The sequence below is a fragment of the Maniola jurtina genome, chromosome 10, assembly GCF_905333055.1.
Source record: "Maniola jurtina chromosome 10, ilManJurt1.1, whole genome shotgun sequence".
Classification (NCBI taxonomy): domain Eukaryota; kingdom Metazoa; phylum Arthropoda; class Insecta; order Lepidoptera; family Nymphalidae; genus Maniola; species Maniola jurtina.
In genome coordinates, this window is record NC_060038.1 from 9,212,779 (window position 1) to 9,234,456 (window position 21,678).

Sequence of the window (21,678 nt, forward strand, 5' to 3'; positions counted from 1 at the left end):
CGCATATATCGCTATCCGTCAAATTGATAACACTGCCAACCCACAGAAAGAATTTGGGGGAATTCCCTGGGTATAACTTTCGAATTTCTCTCAACTGAGTTGCCATGATTGAAGTCGGGTTGCAACCTGTCATATTTATTCTAAACATGGGAGAAATTTTCAAAAGTTCAGTTCAACCGAGATTTTCTGTAAGGATTCGAAGGCCCCCTGAGCTTGAGGGCACTGGGGCACTGCCCCGCCTAGCCCCTAGGTAGCTACGCCACTGAATTGGAGTTTCGAGTGGCGGCGTATAAAGATGCCTTACATGCACATTTTATCAAATCGTTTTAAGTGGCTCTGGTTTCTCACGGACTCAAAGCTTAATTAAGCATAACAATGTCAGAACTTATATAGCTACGTATTATTACTTCGTGTATTTCAGACTTATAAATATATATCTAAAGCACAAAACTAGATACTTACTTAATCGCTGTTTCTACCTACTTTACTCAATCAATCAATGAAATACCTACCTATCTGCAAAATGTAATTTTATAGTTTGGTACTAGTGTTTTGCTCGGTGCGCGAGCTGCTAAAGCAGCTCGCGTGACGTGGTAAGGTTAACTTTTTATTATATAAAACCAAATTGATTTATTAAGATACATAATTCACCCCGAAATTCACCATAAAAAGACACCCATATCGATTTTTTTCTTAAAAAATGCATGTCCGCCATCTTGGATTTCAAAATAAATGTCGTTACCAAAATCAGCACCCTGGAAAACTCTGAAAACGACATCCATATCATTTTTTGTAATAACGGGGTAGTTGAGGCTAATAAAGTAGGGTGCGTGGGTGCGCGGACCACTAAAGTGGTCCGCGAGCATGCAGAGTTTGTTCCACCGAGTAGACCTTCGGACCCTGATCATCTTTTGCCAAGAAACCACTCTTCCATCTTTTATAGCCTCCGAGATAGACATCGACGAAATTTATACGGCGGCCATCTTGTTTTTCCAAAATTTTCCACTTTTCCTATTAATCGTTTACTACATTCTTCAAAGATTGCGAGTTTCAACGAAATCGGTTGGAAAACAAAAGAGTTGCAAAAATCATGTCGGCCGCCATCTTGTTTTTCTGAAATATCATAATTTTTCCCTACTCATATCGTGCACCCGAACATATCTCCCGAACATCATCGTATCGTTTATTGTTTCTTTCTAGGAGAATAAAACATAAAATATTCGCCATACAAAATGTATGGAAAAATAAATTCCGCCATTTTGAATTTTTTTTCTATTCATCGAGTAGACCTATGGATTCTGATCCTCTTTTGTCAAGAAACCACACTTCCATCTTTTATACCCTCCGAGCTGGACGCCGGCAAAATTTGTATGGCGGCCATCTTTTTTTCGCCATTTTGAATTTTTTTTCAGCTTTTTGGCAATTGGATGACGTCATGAATGACATTTGGTCGAGCACCCCCCACCTATCTTCAATACCTTGAGCGGACCCTTCACCCGTCTCCGACATCCTCGATCATCAGCTATTTCCAAATTTTTCCTCGATTTTTTTTTTGTTTTCTATACGAAACCATCAGTGGAAAAAAAAAATTTCATACAAAATTTTACAGGAGGAGTTTTTGGGGAGAATCTCGAAAATCTCCCCAAATGTGGAAACACTGTTTACATATTTTGATACTGCTGGTTGAGTCACACAATCGATTGATATATGTCGACTTTCCAAAATGTTGCCAACTGCCTCAAAAACGTGGTCAAAATTTCGAAAAATAAAAAAAAATACAAAATGGCCGCCAACTCGTTTCACAGAAAGATTTTACACGGTTTCATAATTTTCCTATTAACTACAGGATATACCGCTCCCGATGACGTTTCAATCTTTCCTCTCGCTCGCACCCACGCGAAAGGGGATACCGTGAAAAAGACCATGCCAAAAATCACTTTTTCTTTGATAAATTCCAGTGTTGCCAGTCTTCGGTGACAAAAATACCCAAATGTCATTTGTACAAGCAAAACACATAATCGCTCATACTCGGATTTTGCTAAAAGTGCGTATTTCGAATTTTTACAATTTCCCGAAAATCTTGAAATTTCCCCAAAAAATGGGGTAATTTTTTCCCACCGATCTATACCTCGAGTCTATACGTACAACCGCTTCATAGAAGCCGAATCGCTCCGATGCTGCCAACTTTGAGATATTTAACTTTTAAAATTGCGTTTTTTCGTACCTCGAACAAAACAGCCGCCATGACAGCCGCCATTTTGAATTTTTTAAAACCACTCCCATTCTGTCAAAATACAGGATAATCGTGGGCGAAACACGAAAAAATAGTTATCCTCGACTACCCCATCTCGGATCTGTGGCGCCGCGGTTCGGGGTCGAAAAATCAAAAATTTTGAAACGCTACGACTCGGCCGCCATCTTGTTTTTCCAATTTTTTCGACATTTCCCATTAATCGTTTACTACATTCTTTAATAGTTGCGAATTTGAACGGAGTCCCTTAAAAAACAAAGGAGCTGCAAAAATCACGTCGGCCGCCATCTTGTTTTTCCGAAATGTCATAATTTTTCCCCAGAGGGTTCCCGAATCCGAACACATCTCCCCTACATCACTATATCATTTTCCGTCTCCTTCTATGAGAACAATTATGTCAATGAGTGAGTGAGTCAGTGGTAATTGAGCTATATATAGTATAACTAGTGTTTTGCTCGGTGCGCGAGCTGCTGAAGCAGCTCGCGTGACGTGGTTAGGTTGATAAGTATTAAAACGAATTTATTTATTAAGATTCAAAATTCACCCCAAAAACACCATAAAACGACACCCATATCGATTTTTTTCTTAAAAAATGCATGACCGCCATCTTGGATTTCAAAATAAATGTCGTTATCAAAATCAGCACCCTGGGAAACTCTGAAAACGACATCCATATCATTTTTTATAAAAACGGGGTAGTTGAGGTTAATAAAGTAGGGTGCGTGGGTGCGCGGACCACTAAAGTGGTCCGCGAGCATGCAGAGTTTGTTCCATTGAGTAGACCTCCGGACCCTGATCATCTTTTGCGAAGAAACCACTCTTCCATCTTTTATAGCCTCCGAGATAGACACCGACGAAATTTGTACGGCGGCCATCTTGTTTTTCCAAAATTTTCCACTTTTTCTATTAATCGTTTACTACGTTCTTCAAAGATTGCGAGTTTCAACGAAATCGGTTGGAAAACAAAAGAGTCACAAAAATCATATAGGCCGCCATCTTGTTTTTCTGAAATGTCATAATTTTTCCCTACTCACCTCCCCCACCCGAACACATCTCCCCTACATTATCGTATCGTTTTCCGTCTCTTTCTAGGAGAATGAGACATTCAATATTCGCCATACAAAATGTATGGGAAAATAAATTCCGCCATTTTGAATTTTTTTTCTATTCATCGAGTAGACTTTTGGATCCTGATCCTCTTTTGCCACGAAACCGCACCTCCATCTTTTATACCCTCCGAGCTGGACGCCGGCGAAATTTGTATGGCGGCCATCTTTTCTTCGCCATTTTGAATTTTTTTTCAGCTTTTTGGCAATTGGATGATGTCATGAATGACATTTGGTCGAGCACCCCCCACCTATCTTCAATACCTTGAGCGGACCCTTCACCCGTCTCCGACATCCTCGATCATCAGCTATTTCCAAATTTTTCCTCGATTTTTTTTTTGTTTTCTATACGAAACCATCAGTGAAAAAAAAAAATTTCATACAAAATTTTACAGGAGGTGTTTTTGGGGAAAATCTCGAAAATCTCCCCAAATGTGGCAACACTGTTTACATATTTCGATACTGCTGGTTGAATCACACAATCGATTGATACATGTCGACTTTCCAAAATGTTGCCAACTGCCTCAAAAACGTGATCAAAATTTCGGAAAATTAAAAAAAATACAAAATGGCCGCCAACTCATTTCACAGAAAGATTTTACACGGTTTCATAATTTTCCTATTAACTACAGGATATACCGCTCCCGATGACGTTTCAATCTCTCCTCTCGCTCGCACCCACGCGAAAGGGGATACCGTGAAAAAGACCGTGTCGAAAATCACTTTTTCTTTGATAAATTCCAGTGTTGCCAGTCTCCGGTGACAAAAATACCAAAATGTCATTTGTACGAGCAAAACACGTAATCACTCATACTCGGATTTTGCTAAAAGTGCGTATTTCGATTTTTTACAATTTCCCGAAAATCTTGAAATTTCCCGAAAAATGGGGTAATTTTTTCCCACCGATCTATACCTCGAGCCTATACGTACAACCGCTTCATAGAAGCCGAATCGCTCCGATGTTGCCAACTTTGAGATATTTAACTTTTAAAATTGCGTTTTTTCGTACCTCGAACAAAACGGCCGCCATGACAGCCGCCATCTTGAATTTTTAAAAACCACTCCCGTTCTGTCAAAATACAGGATAATCGTGGGAGAAACCAAGAAAAATAATTATCCTCGATTACCCCGTTTCGGATCTGTGGCGCCGCGGTTCGGGGTCGAAAAATCAAAAATTTTAAAATGCTACGGCTCGGCCGCCATCTTGTTTTTCCAATTTTTTCCACATTTTTTGTTAACCGTTTACTACATTCTTTAATAGTTGCGAGTTTGAACGGAGTCCCTTAAAAAACAAAGGAGCTGCAAAAATCACGACGGCCGCCATCTTGTTTTTCTGAAATGTCATAATTTTTCCCCAGTCGAATCCCGCATCCGAACACATTTCCCCTACATCATTATATCATTTTCCGTCTCTTTCTAGGAGAACAATTATGTCAATGAGTCAGTGAGTGGTAATTGAGCTATATATAGTATAATTAGGTAGGTAGGTACTTTGTACCTAGATAAATAACCTATGAATGTTAAAAACCTACTTAATAAATTGCAAGATTTTATTGAGTTAAGTACCTACCTACCTATTTATAAGAAGTAACGTGAACTTTGTTTACTTACGTCATAATTTATAGTAGGTAGGTACATCTCAGGCAAAATGTAAACACAAACAAAATTATGTAAACAGGGGATTTGCTTTCATTATTCAGCATATTTACAGTAAGTTTTACATTTCTTAGCAAAATAAGTAATTAGGTACGAATATCGCAACTTCGGCGAAAGCTTTGTAAATGTAGCTGTACCTACTTATTGAGGAGGGGTTTCTTCGATAAATAAATTGTATGAGATGAGCTGAAGGACGTCAAAAAATGTCCTACTGTTATTTACCTATAGATAGGTATAGGTAGATGAACTGAGATTTAAAAAATCATGGCGTCAAGCTTCACAAACTTCATGAATCCCAATGTTCCGGAAAATATAACAAGGCGATTTATATTCGGGGGTGGTTCGGGCTGCGCTCGTTTTTCTATCAGCAATCTGGGCCGAGATGTGTGTACCATAAAATATACCTATCAAGGTAAACTTTATTAGGTACTTGAAATTATTTGTAGTGGTTATATTGATGATTGTCTCAATTTAAAAGGTGTCTGACAGATTGAGGTCTTCTAATTAAAATCATAAGTAAGTAGGTAAGTAGGTACCTACCTACTTAGTTACATTAGGTAGATAAGTACTGACTTGTCTAATAAGTTTATTTTATGTTAAAAGAACCTTGATATTCCCAACCAAGTCACGAAAAACAGTTGCATCCTGCTATACACAAGCCGCGAATCACAAACAAAGGGGTGGCGTAGAAATTATTTCTAATAAGAAACCACCGCCCCGAGACAAAAGGTCTGTGTTAAGGGACGCGTTATTTTTATACAGGACGGTCACTGAATAACAATACAGGGATTTCTTCGTATAAATATCTCAATAAAAAGTCCGGGGAACGTACAATATTATATTATTCTGATCATGCGTCTACTTGCTTCCTTTTTCACTGAGCGTCAACGAAATGATTTTGGTCCTTTTGATTTATGTTCATTATGTATTGAAAGATTTATATTTATTTAAAAGGATGTTATTTGTTATTCGTTGTCTAATTTGCCTGTAAATGTACCTATTCAGACGGGATCCGTTTCGTTGAGTGAAATGGGAAAGGTGCGCTGGCCGCGTAGTAAACTCTCCCCTGACGTATCTTTTTATATTTCCTTACATTTGTGCATTCACTTCAAAGTTAATTAGACTTTATAGAGCGTTCCTTCCCAATTCTGTTTCACTCTCGCGTCTGACGTACGCCAAGACTTATTCATTGGAGGGAGGAATGGGAGTGCGGGTATGGGAGGGGAGGTCTGGCCCGAAATAGCAAATAAATGAGACGAAAATGTAAATGTTGCGCTTCAAAGATGAAAAGCGCGCCGCTCGCTCGTTCTTGTTAAGCTCATCGCAAATGTACCAGAATTAGAAGCGGAGCTAAAAAAATTTTTAGCCCAGATGTACCTACCAAACCAACGAGGTTACTGTGTACCTACCTACCTATATTATGTAATATCATTTCATAATGGAACTCAAAAAGAATAGATACCTACTACCTACCTCGTCATCGTCAACCCATCACTGGCCTACTCTCATGATAAAAAGGATTCAGACCATAGTCCGAGACGCTGGCCAATTGCGGATTGGCTTCCCTTCGGGATTTCTAAAGATGTGTGAAGTCTGAACACCCGAGAGGTATGCAGGTTTCCTCACAATGTTTTCTTTCACCGTAAAAGCTAGTGATATGTAGGTAAGTAATTGCTTAAAAACGCACATAACTCCGAACAGCTAGAGGGTGCCCTTTGTCTGTCACTACTTGAACGACGATTACCTAGCACGTCTAAAATACATGTTGCCTACAATGATGCATATCTGTTATCAAATATTTTCGTTTTTGTTTAAAGATTGTTGTTCATAGGTAGGATATAAATAATTATATACCGACCTATGTACTACCTATGTAGTTTTAATAATATTCTTTTAGACAACATTAATCCAGAAAGTTGTCATTCATAGGTAGGAATTTTTCCTACAAATAAATACCTACCTACGGAAAAATTCCCGAAGTAAAAACATAAAGTTTTAGACATAGAAATGTCCGGTACTATTACGGCAGCCCGTCTCCGTTCCAGGAAGTTTAGTTTGTTATGGGGAACACGTCTCTAGCCAAAACAATGGAATCCATAACCCGAGTAAATGAGCTCACGGCATCAGGTTGCCGCGAGTTCTGACTAAATTATATCATAGAATCTAAAAAAAAAATCTACTTGCCTATTAAAGTTATTTTAGTAAATGACCTAAATAAGTATCTAATAACAAATGAATCTTTCTATCAGTTATGTAGGATAATAACACAGGCGGGTAAGTAAAGAACCGTTGCAGATTTAATCATGGTATGTATTTAGGAGTTTCATCACGACGTGGACGGTCGCAAAAGTTAATAAAGTCACTGCACAATATCTGCGAGTCAGCCAACGTATATTTTCCCGAATAAGTCCGCTTAATAAAAGTCGTGACATATGTCCGTGTATTGCCATTGCGGCTCCCCCGCTTATCTTATATTGCATTTGCAATAACCGATTCGGATAAACTTGTTTCATAATGCAATTCAATTGTATTGAGGAAATTGTTTTAGCGGATTTGGAATTTTGAAATGAAATTGTGGTTTAAAAACTTTTGTACTGTAGGTGTAAATGTTGAAAATATTTACCTACCTATACTACCTGCTGCTTATTTTGTAGATTTCTAAGCCATTTATGAATAAACAATTTAGTGTTGTTTAATAATAAATTAAATTATTCAAAAGTAAAATAAAATAAATATAATGTAAATATTGTAAATATTGAATAGCTACCTAGCTAATAGAATACACAAATAAATAAAGGTATATACTGATTATATTATCAAATAATATCTTGACTTATAATTCTTAGATGGTATCATCAACGCCAGGTGAGATTGCAGTCAAGGGCTAACTTGTATCTGAATAAAAAATATAAAATTTTCCACTGAAAAATATGTTTTTTTCATAATATCTACTATTACAATGTTATTTATATTATAAAAAAACAAGCACGTGGTAGATACGTGAGCCACCGACAGTTACGTCGCGACTTCGCAATAAAGCAAGCATAAAGTCGCGAAACAAAGAGATGCATTTATCTCCGCCCTTCTGAATATGATCTCTAGTACCTAGGTATCATAAACGTTGTCATGATGCACTTTTGTGCAGAAATACCTATAAGTATACGCATGGGACATAGTACATACCATTTACATACCCAGTTAATAAGTACAAGTTACGAGTAGGTACGTTGATATGCAGATAAAATTATCATAAGTAGTAGCTAGTTAATAGTGCAGTCCTCAACTACATTTATATTTTTAAAAACAAATGGATAAATATTCGTCTTTGTTACTCTACTATACGTATATAATAGGTACCTATGCCTATCTGGTAGACGATTCTCTAAAAAACCGTGGTAGGTACCTACAAACAAACAAAATGTGTGAAGGGTTATCTTAATCAAACGACTTCATTTAACTCGTGGCCTGAAGAACGTTATCCTAAAGCACATCGCTGCACCGTAAATGGCCTCGAGGCCTCCACGAGATCTTTGATACTGCAGTTCTCGGAAAAGTGCACTACCTTTTTTGCATTTTGTGTGCTTCCTTATACATAGCATTGCATGGCCATTACACAGTGTAAGTACTGAACTAACAAGTTCTTAAAGTTTTATGGAATTTAAATGTAAGTATTTACTTACCTACTTAACTAAAAAATTGCGCAGACGCGACCTAAAAACATTCGATGTAGGTAATCTATCTCTATAGAGAGTTTCTCAGTGTGTAATATAAATCAAATAACACGCTACTTATATTATAAATGCGATAAGTATATAAGTCTATATTATAAACCGACAAACTATCACAGTTTGTCGGTTTGCCCTCCACTCACGCAGCAATTTAAGGAACTTATCGGCGTGATTTTTTACATAGGTAGATAAATCTTAGAATTAAAGGCATGGAGACTAACATAGGCAAACATATTATTACCTATCAAAGAGTTCCTATGGGTTGTTGGCATTGTCTAGTTTATTATACTAAGAACTAACTTATGCCGGGGAATTCGTACATACACGAGTCGTACCTACCTATAATTTATAGGCCATACCAACTTAGAGCTCGGGGATAATGTTGTAGTAGCTAAGTAGGTATCTAGGTAATAGGTATCAGTGAAATAATTTTTGAAATCGGATGACTAGTTTCGGAGATTGTCTTCCTCCTACATCCAAAGTTCAAACCTAAAACTAACACTTTATACCTAATATTAGTGTAGAAACAAGACTGTTCAAAAACTACTTAAATTAAAATTAGCTTTCACTGATCTACCTACCTATTTGCCTGCAAAGCAACGATCTCTATGTACTTAAGTACTTACTTTATTTCAAGACTCTACACAAAGTGCCTAAATATTGCATCTAAATTACACAGATAGGTACTTAAACGTGTCGTTAAATCTTATTATGTAATGAATAATCAGGTACACATCTTGTTTGCGGAAGCGAAATCAATTCGACAAATACGGAGGCTCTTCTCTTGCATTTCGAACCCCGTAAATATTTTATGGCCCAGGAAAAAATACACGAACAAATTACGGAAAAATATTGGGAACATTTTTCAATCTTATTCCTTAAGTGGAACAAACGATAAAAATAAATTTAGCGCTTGTGGGCATTTATAGCTGAGATTTCTAGAGCTTTCTTGGAGGGGGCACGCCATTTCCCTTCTTGCTAATGGAGGCTTCAAGCATGGGAAAGGGAAAACTGTTTTATTACTTTTTGTAAAGTATATTGAAATCTCTCTCGTATCGGAGCACCATTTTTTGAAGCATCAGTTACCTTCAGTCACCAGTCAAGAGGTAACTTGTATTGGAATAAAAAAGTGTTCACAGGTGTCAAAAGATGCGTACCTTATATCTAAACCACCCTGCATTGATATCTACGAGTAATGTACCTACTTAATCGGTGTCACACACAATATAAGCGTACGAATATGTCTTCACTTTTGGAAATACATACGATTGTATGATCTATCTGAAGTTTTTTTTTATAATAACTTCGTTAAGTATATCAAATCCAGGGGTTACAATTTTTAAGTTGAAAAATATTTTACTTAGAAAATTCAAGGCTTTTATATTTTGTCTACTCTCTTTGTCTACTGTCTTTGTAAACTCTAATCAGTGTCCCAACTCAGTGTCATCAATAAGCTAAGCTGTGATACATAGCTCCACGCAGGTATTTACATAAGAAGGTACCTAGAGGTATATTTTTGCTATTCATACAACCTGCATAATAATATTACGATAAGTAGGTCGTCAGTTTTCAAGTCACTGCCACCGAGAATCGGGACAGAATTAAATTGTTTAGGTAGTGCTTTAAATAACCGAGGTGTCGACAAAATTATCAGATGAACCACCGCCGCTTGACAGTTCGTAAAATTTATAGTACCTTCTACCGAATTAAATTGAGTGCAGACGAAGATTGCTCTCACCTTTGCTGGAGGAAGGACGCCGTTCTTTTCAGTTTTATTTTATTAAATATCATTCTGTCTTTACCGGCCTATTTCAAAGGCTTGTGATATTTTATCAAATCAGTCACAAAAATGCGACTGTAACCTTAGTTTGCGGCTTATTTTTGGTATAGATAGGTACCTACTTAAGGTTTTATTTTATCTTATACCTATAGTAAAACGTATAAGATCTTAGTAAAATGACGGTTCAAATAAACTATTTTAAAGATATTTTGGAGGTGGAATTCTTAAGTCAGATCAAAAAAGAAAAAAATTACTTTTAAGTATAATAATTAAGTAATTGATCGATTAATTAAATTTTTGTGGAACATAAATAAAATAATAATTATGTATGTGGAGTCATGTTATACCTACGTAGGTAGGTAAGAACATAGTGTTTAGGTAAGTAGATAATACATCATAGTCCCGAAACGTACAATGGGTTTCTGTTGTTTTATTAAGTTTCTTGAGCCTTCCTACAAAGTTATAACAACGAAAATATTGTAACGATTTTTTTGATAATTACGACCGTTTAAAATTATTATTTACCTACTTCTTCCTTTATTCCCTGTATATTTTTATTACCCTGAGTCCAAGCAGACAGTAGGCTACAGAAACATATAATCAAAGGAATTATTATACTCAATGGCAGTAAAATTTAACTTGTTATGCACATTTGCCTATAGTATAGTATACGAGGTAATTTAGAATGGATAAGTATGAACAACCTTACAATGTAAGCCAATGTGTACTTAGGAGTGAAAATGAACCAAGTGAAATAAGTTGCGTAAGTTGATACAAGCTGCAAGGACTTTGTAACTTCATACTCATTTTAAATGTACAATATTTTTTCCATACTAGTGCACTTGAAGTGTCAATTTTAACTCTCGGTACGATCGGCACAAAAAAATAGGTACCTAACAGTCATTTTTTATCGCACACGTCTTTTAGCGTCCTTACATATTATGTCTATTCCAGCAACTTATCTATACTTAGCGGCTTTAACCGTTTGTTATTCTTGTCCTTTGTTTACAAGGAAAATGTATAAATCAATATAATACTGTTTTTCCAGGCGTGTTGCGGGTAAGGCACGGGCGCGGCGTCCCTCGCGGTCGACCTTTCTAACAGGTGAGGCGGCGACGCCACACAGAACATGATACTAAGGTTTGAATTTGAACTTTATTTTTACTAGGATAGAGCGCATTTTGATAAACTGCATGGTCAGCTTGTTAATTGCAATTATGGCTTGACCTTTCGTAAGCTGCAAATGAGAGAAAACCAAACGGTTTACTTTGAACCTTGTTACTGATTGTGCATTTTTATTAGCATTTTATATTTTTTTAACTGAAGAGTAAGGCTAAATAATGCCTAGGTACCTACTAGGTACCTTGCACAGTAACGTACAGCTTTTGATCGTATTTTTTTTAAACAAACTCATGTTGAACAAGTATAGGTAGGTATCACACCCACGGCATATTCCGTGGGTGTGATATTATCATATTAATACTTATACTTAGGTATATACTTAGGTCCTGATGTTTTATTTCTAACGAATGGCATGTTGAAAAATAGACTAGATATCGTTCTACTCGTAAAAATCTATTTATTGGCATGCGCATAGACGTACAATTTTCGCTTCGCTCAAAGACTGACAAAGCGTTGGAGCGAGAGGTAGTCAGATTAGACCCACTGCCGCGAGCGAAAGCGAGATAGCGAAACAAGATGCCAATAAGTCATTGTTTACGTGAGAAACGGGCCGTAAGAGTTCAGCCTGTTCCAAGTCGAGGTGATTTTTTGCATTTACTAAATAATTTTACGATTAAAACGTAAAATCTATGTCTTGCCACCATGGTGTCTTGTTCAGTGAGCGAATGTGACGTTACAAGACGTTATAATTCGCGTAAATACACGTTTCACAGGTAATTACTGATTATTTATACTAATTGTTTATAATCATTATTTCATCATTTGTTGTTTGAAAATTAGGCAAAATAGCTATTGGAAGCTTAGATGATAGGTTTCCCTTAAGACTTATCATCAAATTACATTGCTAAATGAAGAATTTTTGGATATTTTGTGTAAAATTTAAAAACGTTTGTTTACGATAGGGATTGACAAAGTAATGACGTCACAAGTATCGATAGTCGATAATCGTGTCTACCGGTAGGTTTGATGTGATAGGTTTCATGTGATGTATGTAAAATACAATACAAAACACTAGGTACTTTCCAATAAAAGAAAAGAACGAAATAAATATTTTCACTAATTTTTATTTTATTTAGCGTAACTTAGATTTCATATACAGGGTTAAGGGTAACCCGTACATTACTGTATTTAAGTGCTTATCGGGGAGGTCATTAGCTATGAATTGAGCGCCATATATACTATTTATTTTTATTAACTTGTCACTTAGACATTATATCAGAGTGTTATTGTAATTAATCAAATTAAATTTACTTGCACCCTTTAAAAAAATAAAGGTGGAAAACCAACAAATTCCGGTAATTTATATGAAAATCCCAAAAATTGCTCTATTTCTCAAAAAAAGATTTTTTTAAAACGTCTTTTAATAGTTTTCTATCGAAATATCAATAAAAAATGTTATAAGGGGTTAAAATAACTATAAGTATCTCAGAATTCATTAATAAATTATTTATATAAAATATTAAAGTCATTTCATTAATAAATAATAATCTGTTACCTAGCTTTAGCTTTGTTACTATTTGTGTATTTGAAATGTATTTGATTTTTTAAGATTATAAGATGCTTTTTACTTCACTTCGTTAAACTAACTCATTAGTGTCCTATGATTTCGCCAGTAAGACTATCGATAATACAAATGCTAAAGTCAGGACAACTCTATTTCACGCACACATTTACGTTTCATTTTTTGTAACACCGTTAATCTGTCACTGTTGGTCTTGTAAGTCTTTGGGCATGCGTTTGTGCGTGACTATAGATCACTGTACGGGGAACCGTGTAAGTAGGTAGGTATATCATTCCACTAGTGCTGCCAAAATTATACGATTTTATGGCGTAAGGAAACTTTTTCATTTTAATATGTTCAACATTTGTTTTGTTCCCACGTTCAGTTTACGTGGACGTTAGAATTTAAAATGCGCTAATCTTTATAGTAAGATAGTCTTTATGCATCCAGACGTGCCTCAGTCGAAATTCGCGCAAGCGCATTTGCATTTTTATTGCATGACCCTCAGGCCTTGCAAGTAAGACTCGTTTCATGGCAGATTTATAATGCAGTAGGTAGGTACTTAGTATGCATTATCTACCTGCAGTTCAAGCATTTCAAATTTATACTAAGGTACCTAGATTCTACAATACGATGGTTACCTATAATTCTACAATGTACTTACTTAATCCGCCCAGCTTCGTTTGGGTCAGCGTGTAATTTGATTATGTAAATAATAGGTATATAGATAGTTACATATTATATCTATAACTTAAGTTAGTTCTTGATAAAGTAGTTAAAATAGGTTCAATAGTTTCAAAGTTCATTGATTAAAAACAAACAATTAGATTATTATCTTTCCTCTTTATATCATGGATTTCTTTTTAAATCTGATATCAAAAGGTAAAATTCGGCAATGCAATAGGTACACCGTACCTACCTACTTACCTACATAATTTAACATCGAAAAGTTTTTGTAATTACAATGGTATGTACTTAAATACTAATAAATATCTATTATACTTAAATAGATAGTAAGATATACCTACCTAGACTTACCTGTTCCAATAAAAAAAACTGAATTTTTCTCCATGTTCACAATATTTATAATGCCTCAGTATCCTACTAAGATATGTATATGTATCTAATAATATTATGCATGTTAAGATGTTTAATAAGAAAATATTGCAGTAGGTACCTACTATAAATAATATCGTTTGACTTCGCCGCCACGGCAAACTAATTCAATTTTTTAATTTATCGCTCTCCAAATTACACGCGTATGAGAATAAAAATGCCAACATTGTTGCGATTAAGTAGTTTATTCACGGTGATATTTTAATTTGTTTATTAGGTACATTAACATATTTAGAACATAATAATATTATATAGGTAGGTACCTTTACCTACATATCTACCAAGGCTCCTTTTATTAAAATGCTAATTTGGCTTTACAATGAAGACATTAAAATATAGGTAAGTAGGTATTGATTTCAAAACATAATGCGTGATTATATTTTATATAGTAGGTAGGTATATTTGGATGATTTAGGTTCATGCCGAATAGGTATCTAGTATGCAGGTATATTAGGTAGGTAATAACCTAAGTATGTAGACTACCTCTTTGAGAAATTAAAACACAACTATCAAGGAATAAATATTACCTATTTATTTCTACAACAAATGAATTTTCTATGGTAAAGAAAATACGTCATAGGTATTAATTAAGTAGATATAGGTACCATCTACCTATGCCTGTAGGTATTTGGCTTCCCAAGATCTAAATTTTCAATCAAATCGTAGAACGCTTTAGCCATTGTAATTCACTGATCAAACTTTATATCGGATGATCTATTCCGGGCGATCCATCGAATCACAATGTGTGTCCTTGAAGATAAAAATCAGGCATAAATCAACCAATCGAATACTGAATAACAGAGACCACCGGCTGGTGGGTAGTTGGTATGTAAAACGTGCTTGTATGTCCTAAGTGGTACGAGGTAAGGTCAATGTTCCGATGGGAAACCTACTCGTATTTGCTGCTTTTTATTTTTTTTCTGCTTGTGTTCGTACGTAGACCTATGTAATAATTATTTTACTTGGCTGCTTTGCATGATAATTTCTATAGGATTGCTGCTTTTAAATGTTCCTAGGTAGGTATGTGTGAAGGAAGAGTATTAATTTTTGTCGGTTATTTTATTACACCTAGCTAAACTTATATTGAAGACGTCTTTGCCTGGCTTCCGAAACTCAGTTGCTTTGCGTTAGGTAGATAGGGTACGTTTTTGCTTTAATTGCGAATAGTCTTTATCTTATTCTAATTATTATTATTTAAGTACTGTTATGTTTTCATATGAGGGTGTCATTTACATATAGGTATGTGATATTTATATACTTACTTAAATATTTTTTTTAAACTTTTAAAGACATAAAAGAGAGTTAAATATAATTTTAAATTCACAGATACCGAAAACCGAAAAACATGTAGATAGTAGATACTTATAAGTATGTAAATCTTTGAGCCCATGTAACTTTGATACTAAGTACCTACCTACCTACCTACCTACTTACCTACACACATTTTTATGGAAATCTGAAAACCACAGATAGAGACATATTTTGTTTCTAGAACGTATCTACAAAATTTCATTGAGTAGGTTAAGTAGTATTCAAATAAGAACCAAACCAAAATGAGAGAGACGTCCAAACTATTTTTGTTTGGAGCGCGCTACGAATAAACTCCTCCTAACTTTGAGAACAGTTGTGAACATATTTTCGCCTATTGTTTTGACAGAGACGTTGAAGCGTTGCTAAATCGCAGTTGGAATTGCAAATGAATCGGCCGTTTACATCGTGTCGTAAACGCGGTGATATGATCCAGTCAGTTTCGCACCATTAAACTCTTGGACGTCCTCCCCCGATGTTATTGTAAATATGTCCTATGTGACGTAAATACATACATTTCTAATGTGTCTTCAACTTCTGTGTCCATACTATCCATACTCAACTGGAATGCGAAAGTGTGTCTGTCTAATAGCTTTTCATAGTCCGTTCGCTTAAATGATTTGGACGAAATAGACATAGGTAGTCCCGGGGATGGAAATATGCGACTTTATACTCCAGGATAATTAACTCCAGTAGCACTGAAGTTGTGGGTATCACGATCGTATCTATTTGATACAGAGATAGCTAACATTTCGTACGCACGCATCTACCTATACTTATAGGATTCTTTTTATTCCGAAAAATTGAAGAGTTCCGTTGGGATTTTTAGAAATCTAAATCCAATCAAACTAAGTCACAGGCGTCATCTAGTTATAAATATTTCCTTGAAAAGAGTGATCAACTTTTTACCAAATATTTTTTTTATCAGGATCGACTTATCTTTAACAAAATGCAACGGAATTTCATGACAATCCTAAAGCTTTTAAAATGCAGGAATGGGCGTTATTTTGAGTGTACTTTCGAATTTATTTTAGTATGGAAGTATTTTGTTTTTAAAACAACCGTGGGAGAGGCATTCCTTGAGGCACATACTTGTAACAGAGATAACGCGGCCTGCACTGTTGTAATGTGCGGCTAAACTCGTCCTGTCACCAGACCTATTGAGAACTGTATTGTATGTACCATTATAAATTGAACCCTTGTATTATTTTTATATTCCATTTTCTCCTCGCTGTAATGATACCAGTGCATACTGGGAAGGTCCCATTAAATTGGTTTAAATACACCCGCTCGACTAGCTCGCGGCTTGCTTTGGAATTGAGTCGTAAATGTCGACTCCAGTGCACTGCGCCATCATTCTGCTGTCATTTACTCTTGAAAAAATAGTTAACAAAATATCCGACTATATTACTATACACCATATAGGGTTAATGCATGGAACTTATTAATGCTTACTTATACAGATTTATAGACTGAGCCTGATACCAGTAGAAGTAGATCACGCACTGCCATTTATTTTGCACTAGATACCTACTTACGAGTACGTTACGTAAATCTTTTTCGGCTGTGCCCACTCTTTAAAAATTTAGATAGTGGTGAGATTTCTGACAGATAAGCTCGTCCGCGTCGGTTCAAAACGCTAGGTTACAAGAGGGCTACTTTGAATTTCTCGATTTTTCCTGCCTTGTCTTGATTTTACTGCAAACTTCGAGCGTCTGATGTTAGATTAACAGGGCTCTCTCCGTCACTCGTTTCCACTCGTTTCATACAATCGTAGTTCCAATTTCATTTGAATATTAAGCAACCAAAGTCCATGAAATTTTGCAGACATATTCTAGAAACTAATCTGTGTCTGTGGTGTTTTAGATTTTTCTAAAAATATGTAGTTTTAAAATTACAGGGGCTCCAAGATTTGTATGAAAATTTTAAGACCGCGTAACTTTGAAACCGAATATTTTAACAGAAATCTGGAAAACCACAGACATAGATATTAGTTTCTAGAATATGTCTGCAAAATTTCATGGACTTTGGTTGCTTAATATTCAAATGAAATTGGAACTACGATTGTGTGAAACGAGTGGAAACGAGTGACAGAGAGAGCCCTCTTAAGTAGGTACATCTTGTACTAAGTAGGTATATGGTCTGTTTTAAATCAATCATTACGGAAATACGGGTAATTGTTATGAAGCACAAAATGAAATTTACGATCACTAACATGTCTAGTAAAGACAGAGATCGTTAAAGAAAAAAGCCTGTAAACATGTTTTTTTGCTTTCAAACATAAGTAGGTTGCGTTCCACACCCCTTGGAACTTGGAAAAAACCGTAGCAATCGCAAATCACCTATTTTATGTAAACTTCGTGACTTTGCGCCGTATCGAATGACTTAGAAAGGATTTATTTATATTCGTATCCAGCGGTTAGAAAATAAAATGGTGGAGCCAAAGAGATGTATTAGCTTTGTCAATAGGAAGGTGGGTGGGGTGCGGTATGGATCAAAAATAAACTAGGTACCTTCCTACCACGGTCATCAGTTTGTAATTTGAATAGGTACACTAATACCTAGTACCTATCTAGTAGATAAAGTACCTACCTAGGTATATGTAAATGCAATGAGTTACCTATCTGAGAAAGATTTATCTATGTCATAGTTAAACATAGTTGTCACTATTATTATTTCTATAATAGGTAACACACTAATAAGTTAATTACAAGAAACTAGATGATCTCCGCGTATTTTTCATTTTTATAAATCCAGAGGGAACTCTTTGTTTTTCTGGGATGAAAAGTAGCCTAAGTAAGTATGTTAGTACTTAGTATGCAAGCTAAGTAACTCTGTAAGTAGGTACCAAACGTCAAAATAGACAGACAGTTTCGCTTTTATAATACTAGTATGGATTTCCTCAAACTTGGAACATAATATTACCCACCTATACTACTTACTTATAAGTTTTTAAAGTTATGTTACCACAATTCTTTTTGACTCTTGGGTAGAGATACCTAATAATATTACCTACCTACTTACTTACCTACATAGTAAAGGTGAACATTCTTAATTTATGAACCTTTTTATATCTAAAGTTATGATAGCCAATTAATATTATCTATAACAATAAAAGCACTAATTAGTATACCATTTACTAAATAGGTACATTTTATAATAAATATGCTTTTTTTACAGGTTGCCCTGTCCGTTCACACAAACTTCACTAGCCAGTTTACGACAAGGTGAATATCTTATCTTGGTATTTTTTAATTATGGAAAGCAATAGAAAATTTTAAGTTAAGTTATCTTAAATTATGTACGATATGTATCTAAGTTCAGTGTATAGGTATAACAAAGGTTTATTGCGTACCTACTTACTTACTTAGGTACGTAGGTACCTACTTAGTCAAATTCTTTCACAAAACTAAAATGTAACTAACCTAGATACATGTTGTTGAATGCCATTGATTGTTGATAAAACCGCTGGTCAGAGCGGCGTTTTTGAAATGAAAATAATTAAAATCAAGTCTAATTAGCACGAACTAACCTAATTGGAATCTTTATGCATCAATGATATTATATTTCATGCACCGGTAACCAACAGATTTAGGGTAAGTACATAAAATGTTAAAAATTTATGGTTCGTCCGACAAGAGAAAGCCGCATTAAGTTGCAATTAACGCTGACATAATTTTTTAGTTGTATTGCAGTTACTTATTTAGGACCCGTACGTAATTTAAATTTAATTCAAATTACAAATAAAATTATTACTTAATGAAAATTTTTACAACTAATTTATACTTGCCTATCTAACTAAATGTATTTTTTTTACAATAATTAATATACTTCCTACTCCGTCCACTTTGATCACTAAAATTGGTTTTTAGGATTCTGTACCTCATGTTGTTAATTTTCAAAGAAAGATAACTACCTATACCAAGTGGGGTATCATATAAAAGGACTTAACTTGTACATTTTAAAACAGTTTTTTTTTTTTAAATATTGCGTAGGTATACCTACTTATTTTCCACTTACCGTACTATTCTACCTTAAACTAAGATAATTCCTTGTGCCCAAGGCACTAGTGCTATTGTCACGCTGGATCGACAGACACAGGCGATGTGCTAAATAAGCGCCTAGCTCTTAAGTCATCATCTGACGCGTGTATCAATTTCGGGGACTCAATAATTTTTTTTTTTTTTTTTATATAAATTCATTAAAAAAAGAAAAGTAAGATAATAATCATTATAGTCAATTACTACTTTACCTACCAATACTTATCTAAAAATTAGGCGATCAGTCGTTTTTGAGATGTAAAGATTTTGCCAAAAACGTGGTGGTGTTGTTAATTAAACGCTACACTAGTCATTAATATTTTTAAAGGTATTTAATTTATGAATAATAATTATTTATTGGTTGGCCAGTTAAACTGTGCACTGTAATCATTTTGCAAAACTGTACCTACCTACAGGTTTGCTTGACACGCAGGTTACGGTTTACCTAAGCTCTCAAACATAAACTTACTTATACCTCTGCACAAATGGTCTGCATCAAATTAAAAAACTAAGTTCTCGTTACATTTCCATCAATCCATACTCCATACTAATATTATAAATGCCAAAGTGTGTCTGTCTGTCTGTCTGCTACGCTTTCACGGCTCAACCGCTGAACCGATTTTAATGAAATTTTGTACAGACTTAGGATCCGTTCCGGGGAAGGACATATGCTACTTTTTATCCCGAAAAAACAAAGAGTTCCCACGGGATTCCTAAATACTCATTCGCTTGATCGATTTGTATGAAATTTGGTACCGAGGTAGCTTGTGCCCCTGTTATTGATATAAGCAACTTTTTATCCCGGAATATCAAACAGTTCCCACAGGATCTTTAAAAACCTAAATCCACGCGGACGAAGTCGCGGGCATCCTCTAGTACAAAATATATTCAAACACATAGGTATAAAACGTTTTACGATACAAAAAACCAGCGTAGTTACAGCGTTATATAGTAGGGTAGGTACATAGATCGTATTCTATAGCTCTACCGCGACCGGCGTTTGCGCAAGAAACACGCTTGAGATAAGAAAGCGCACTTTTATTTACTTACGCATACAGTACAGCCGATCATTGGCCTGGCATGTTTTCTAACGTAAATATTTATAGACAGGCCGAGCAACGCGCACTTTTGTTCCTCTGTTTGCTTCTGTCATTCAACACGACTCAAATGAGTCTTGTCCGTTTTCGGTTTCATTTGCAGCCCGTTTAAATGCTCAACTGTAATGTAACCAAAGAAAATCGTGATTATCTTTAACCTTGTAATAATTTAACACTTTCACATAACATTCACGACATTGAAAGTATTGAAACTAAACATCAAACGAATCACAATAAGTCGCTGGTTCTAGGGCTTAAAGCACGACGATGACGTGTGGACTGTGGACTGTGACTTTAGGGGGATATACCTACTCAAAGTGCCTACCTACCAATGATATTTTATTTGCTCAAAATACAAAATAGAACCTGTAATCCCTTTAATAAAATCCATGAACACGTAGACACATAATTCGGCAAATCGGCTTAATGTCGCTGACAGCTCCCTTTGTAGAAAATTTGTAATTGCTCCTTCACTGTAGTTAAGTGTGGGAAATTAGTGATCGCATATTTTATTTTGACAATTCGGTTGGTTTTCAATTATCATAATAATAAGAAATTGTTAACAAGAGTGATAACATTACTCAGCTTGTTATATGTATGTTTTATTATTGTTCGCCTGACAGATTTTATAGCCGTGTCTTGTGTAAACAGAACATGTACTTACAATAGGTGTGAAATATTGTAAGATTTATCGGGAGTACGGCATTGTTCCCTTTGACTGTATATTATGTGAAAAGGAAGGGTGTGCCGCCTTTATAAGGTTATGCGTCTTGAATTACTTCAAGGTCTTTGAAAGCCCCAATTTATTTGCGCAAGTAGCATGTAATTAATCTTAAACCTGACATGAATATGTACATAGATACATAAGTACACATTACTCGTAGGTAGGTCTCTATCTACAATTAAATAAAGC

At 35.3% G+C, this 21,678-nt stretch overlaps 1 protein-coding gene across 3 annotated transcripts in view; it reads left to right on the forward strand.

The window, feature by feature from the left end:
• Window positions 1-21,678, forward strand: part of LOC123868837 (homeobox protein abdominal-B) — a 69,976-nt gene that overhangs the window by 38,706 nt on the left and 9,592 nt on the right. For 2 of the 3 annotated variants that reach the window (XM_045911483.1, XM_045911484.1), the window contains 2 exons: window positions 11,570-11,661; window positions 18,809-18,855. In XM_045911483.1, coding sequence (XP_045767439.1) covers window positions 11,651-11,661; window positions 18,809-18,855 — 58 coding nt within the window. In that variant the 5' untranslated portion in view covers window positions 11,570-11,650. The remainder of the gene's footprint in view (window positions 1-11,569; window positions 11,662-18,808; window positions 18,856-21,678) is intronic. The other variant, XM_045911485.1, reaches the window with a different exon arrangement.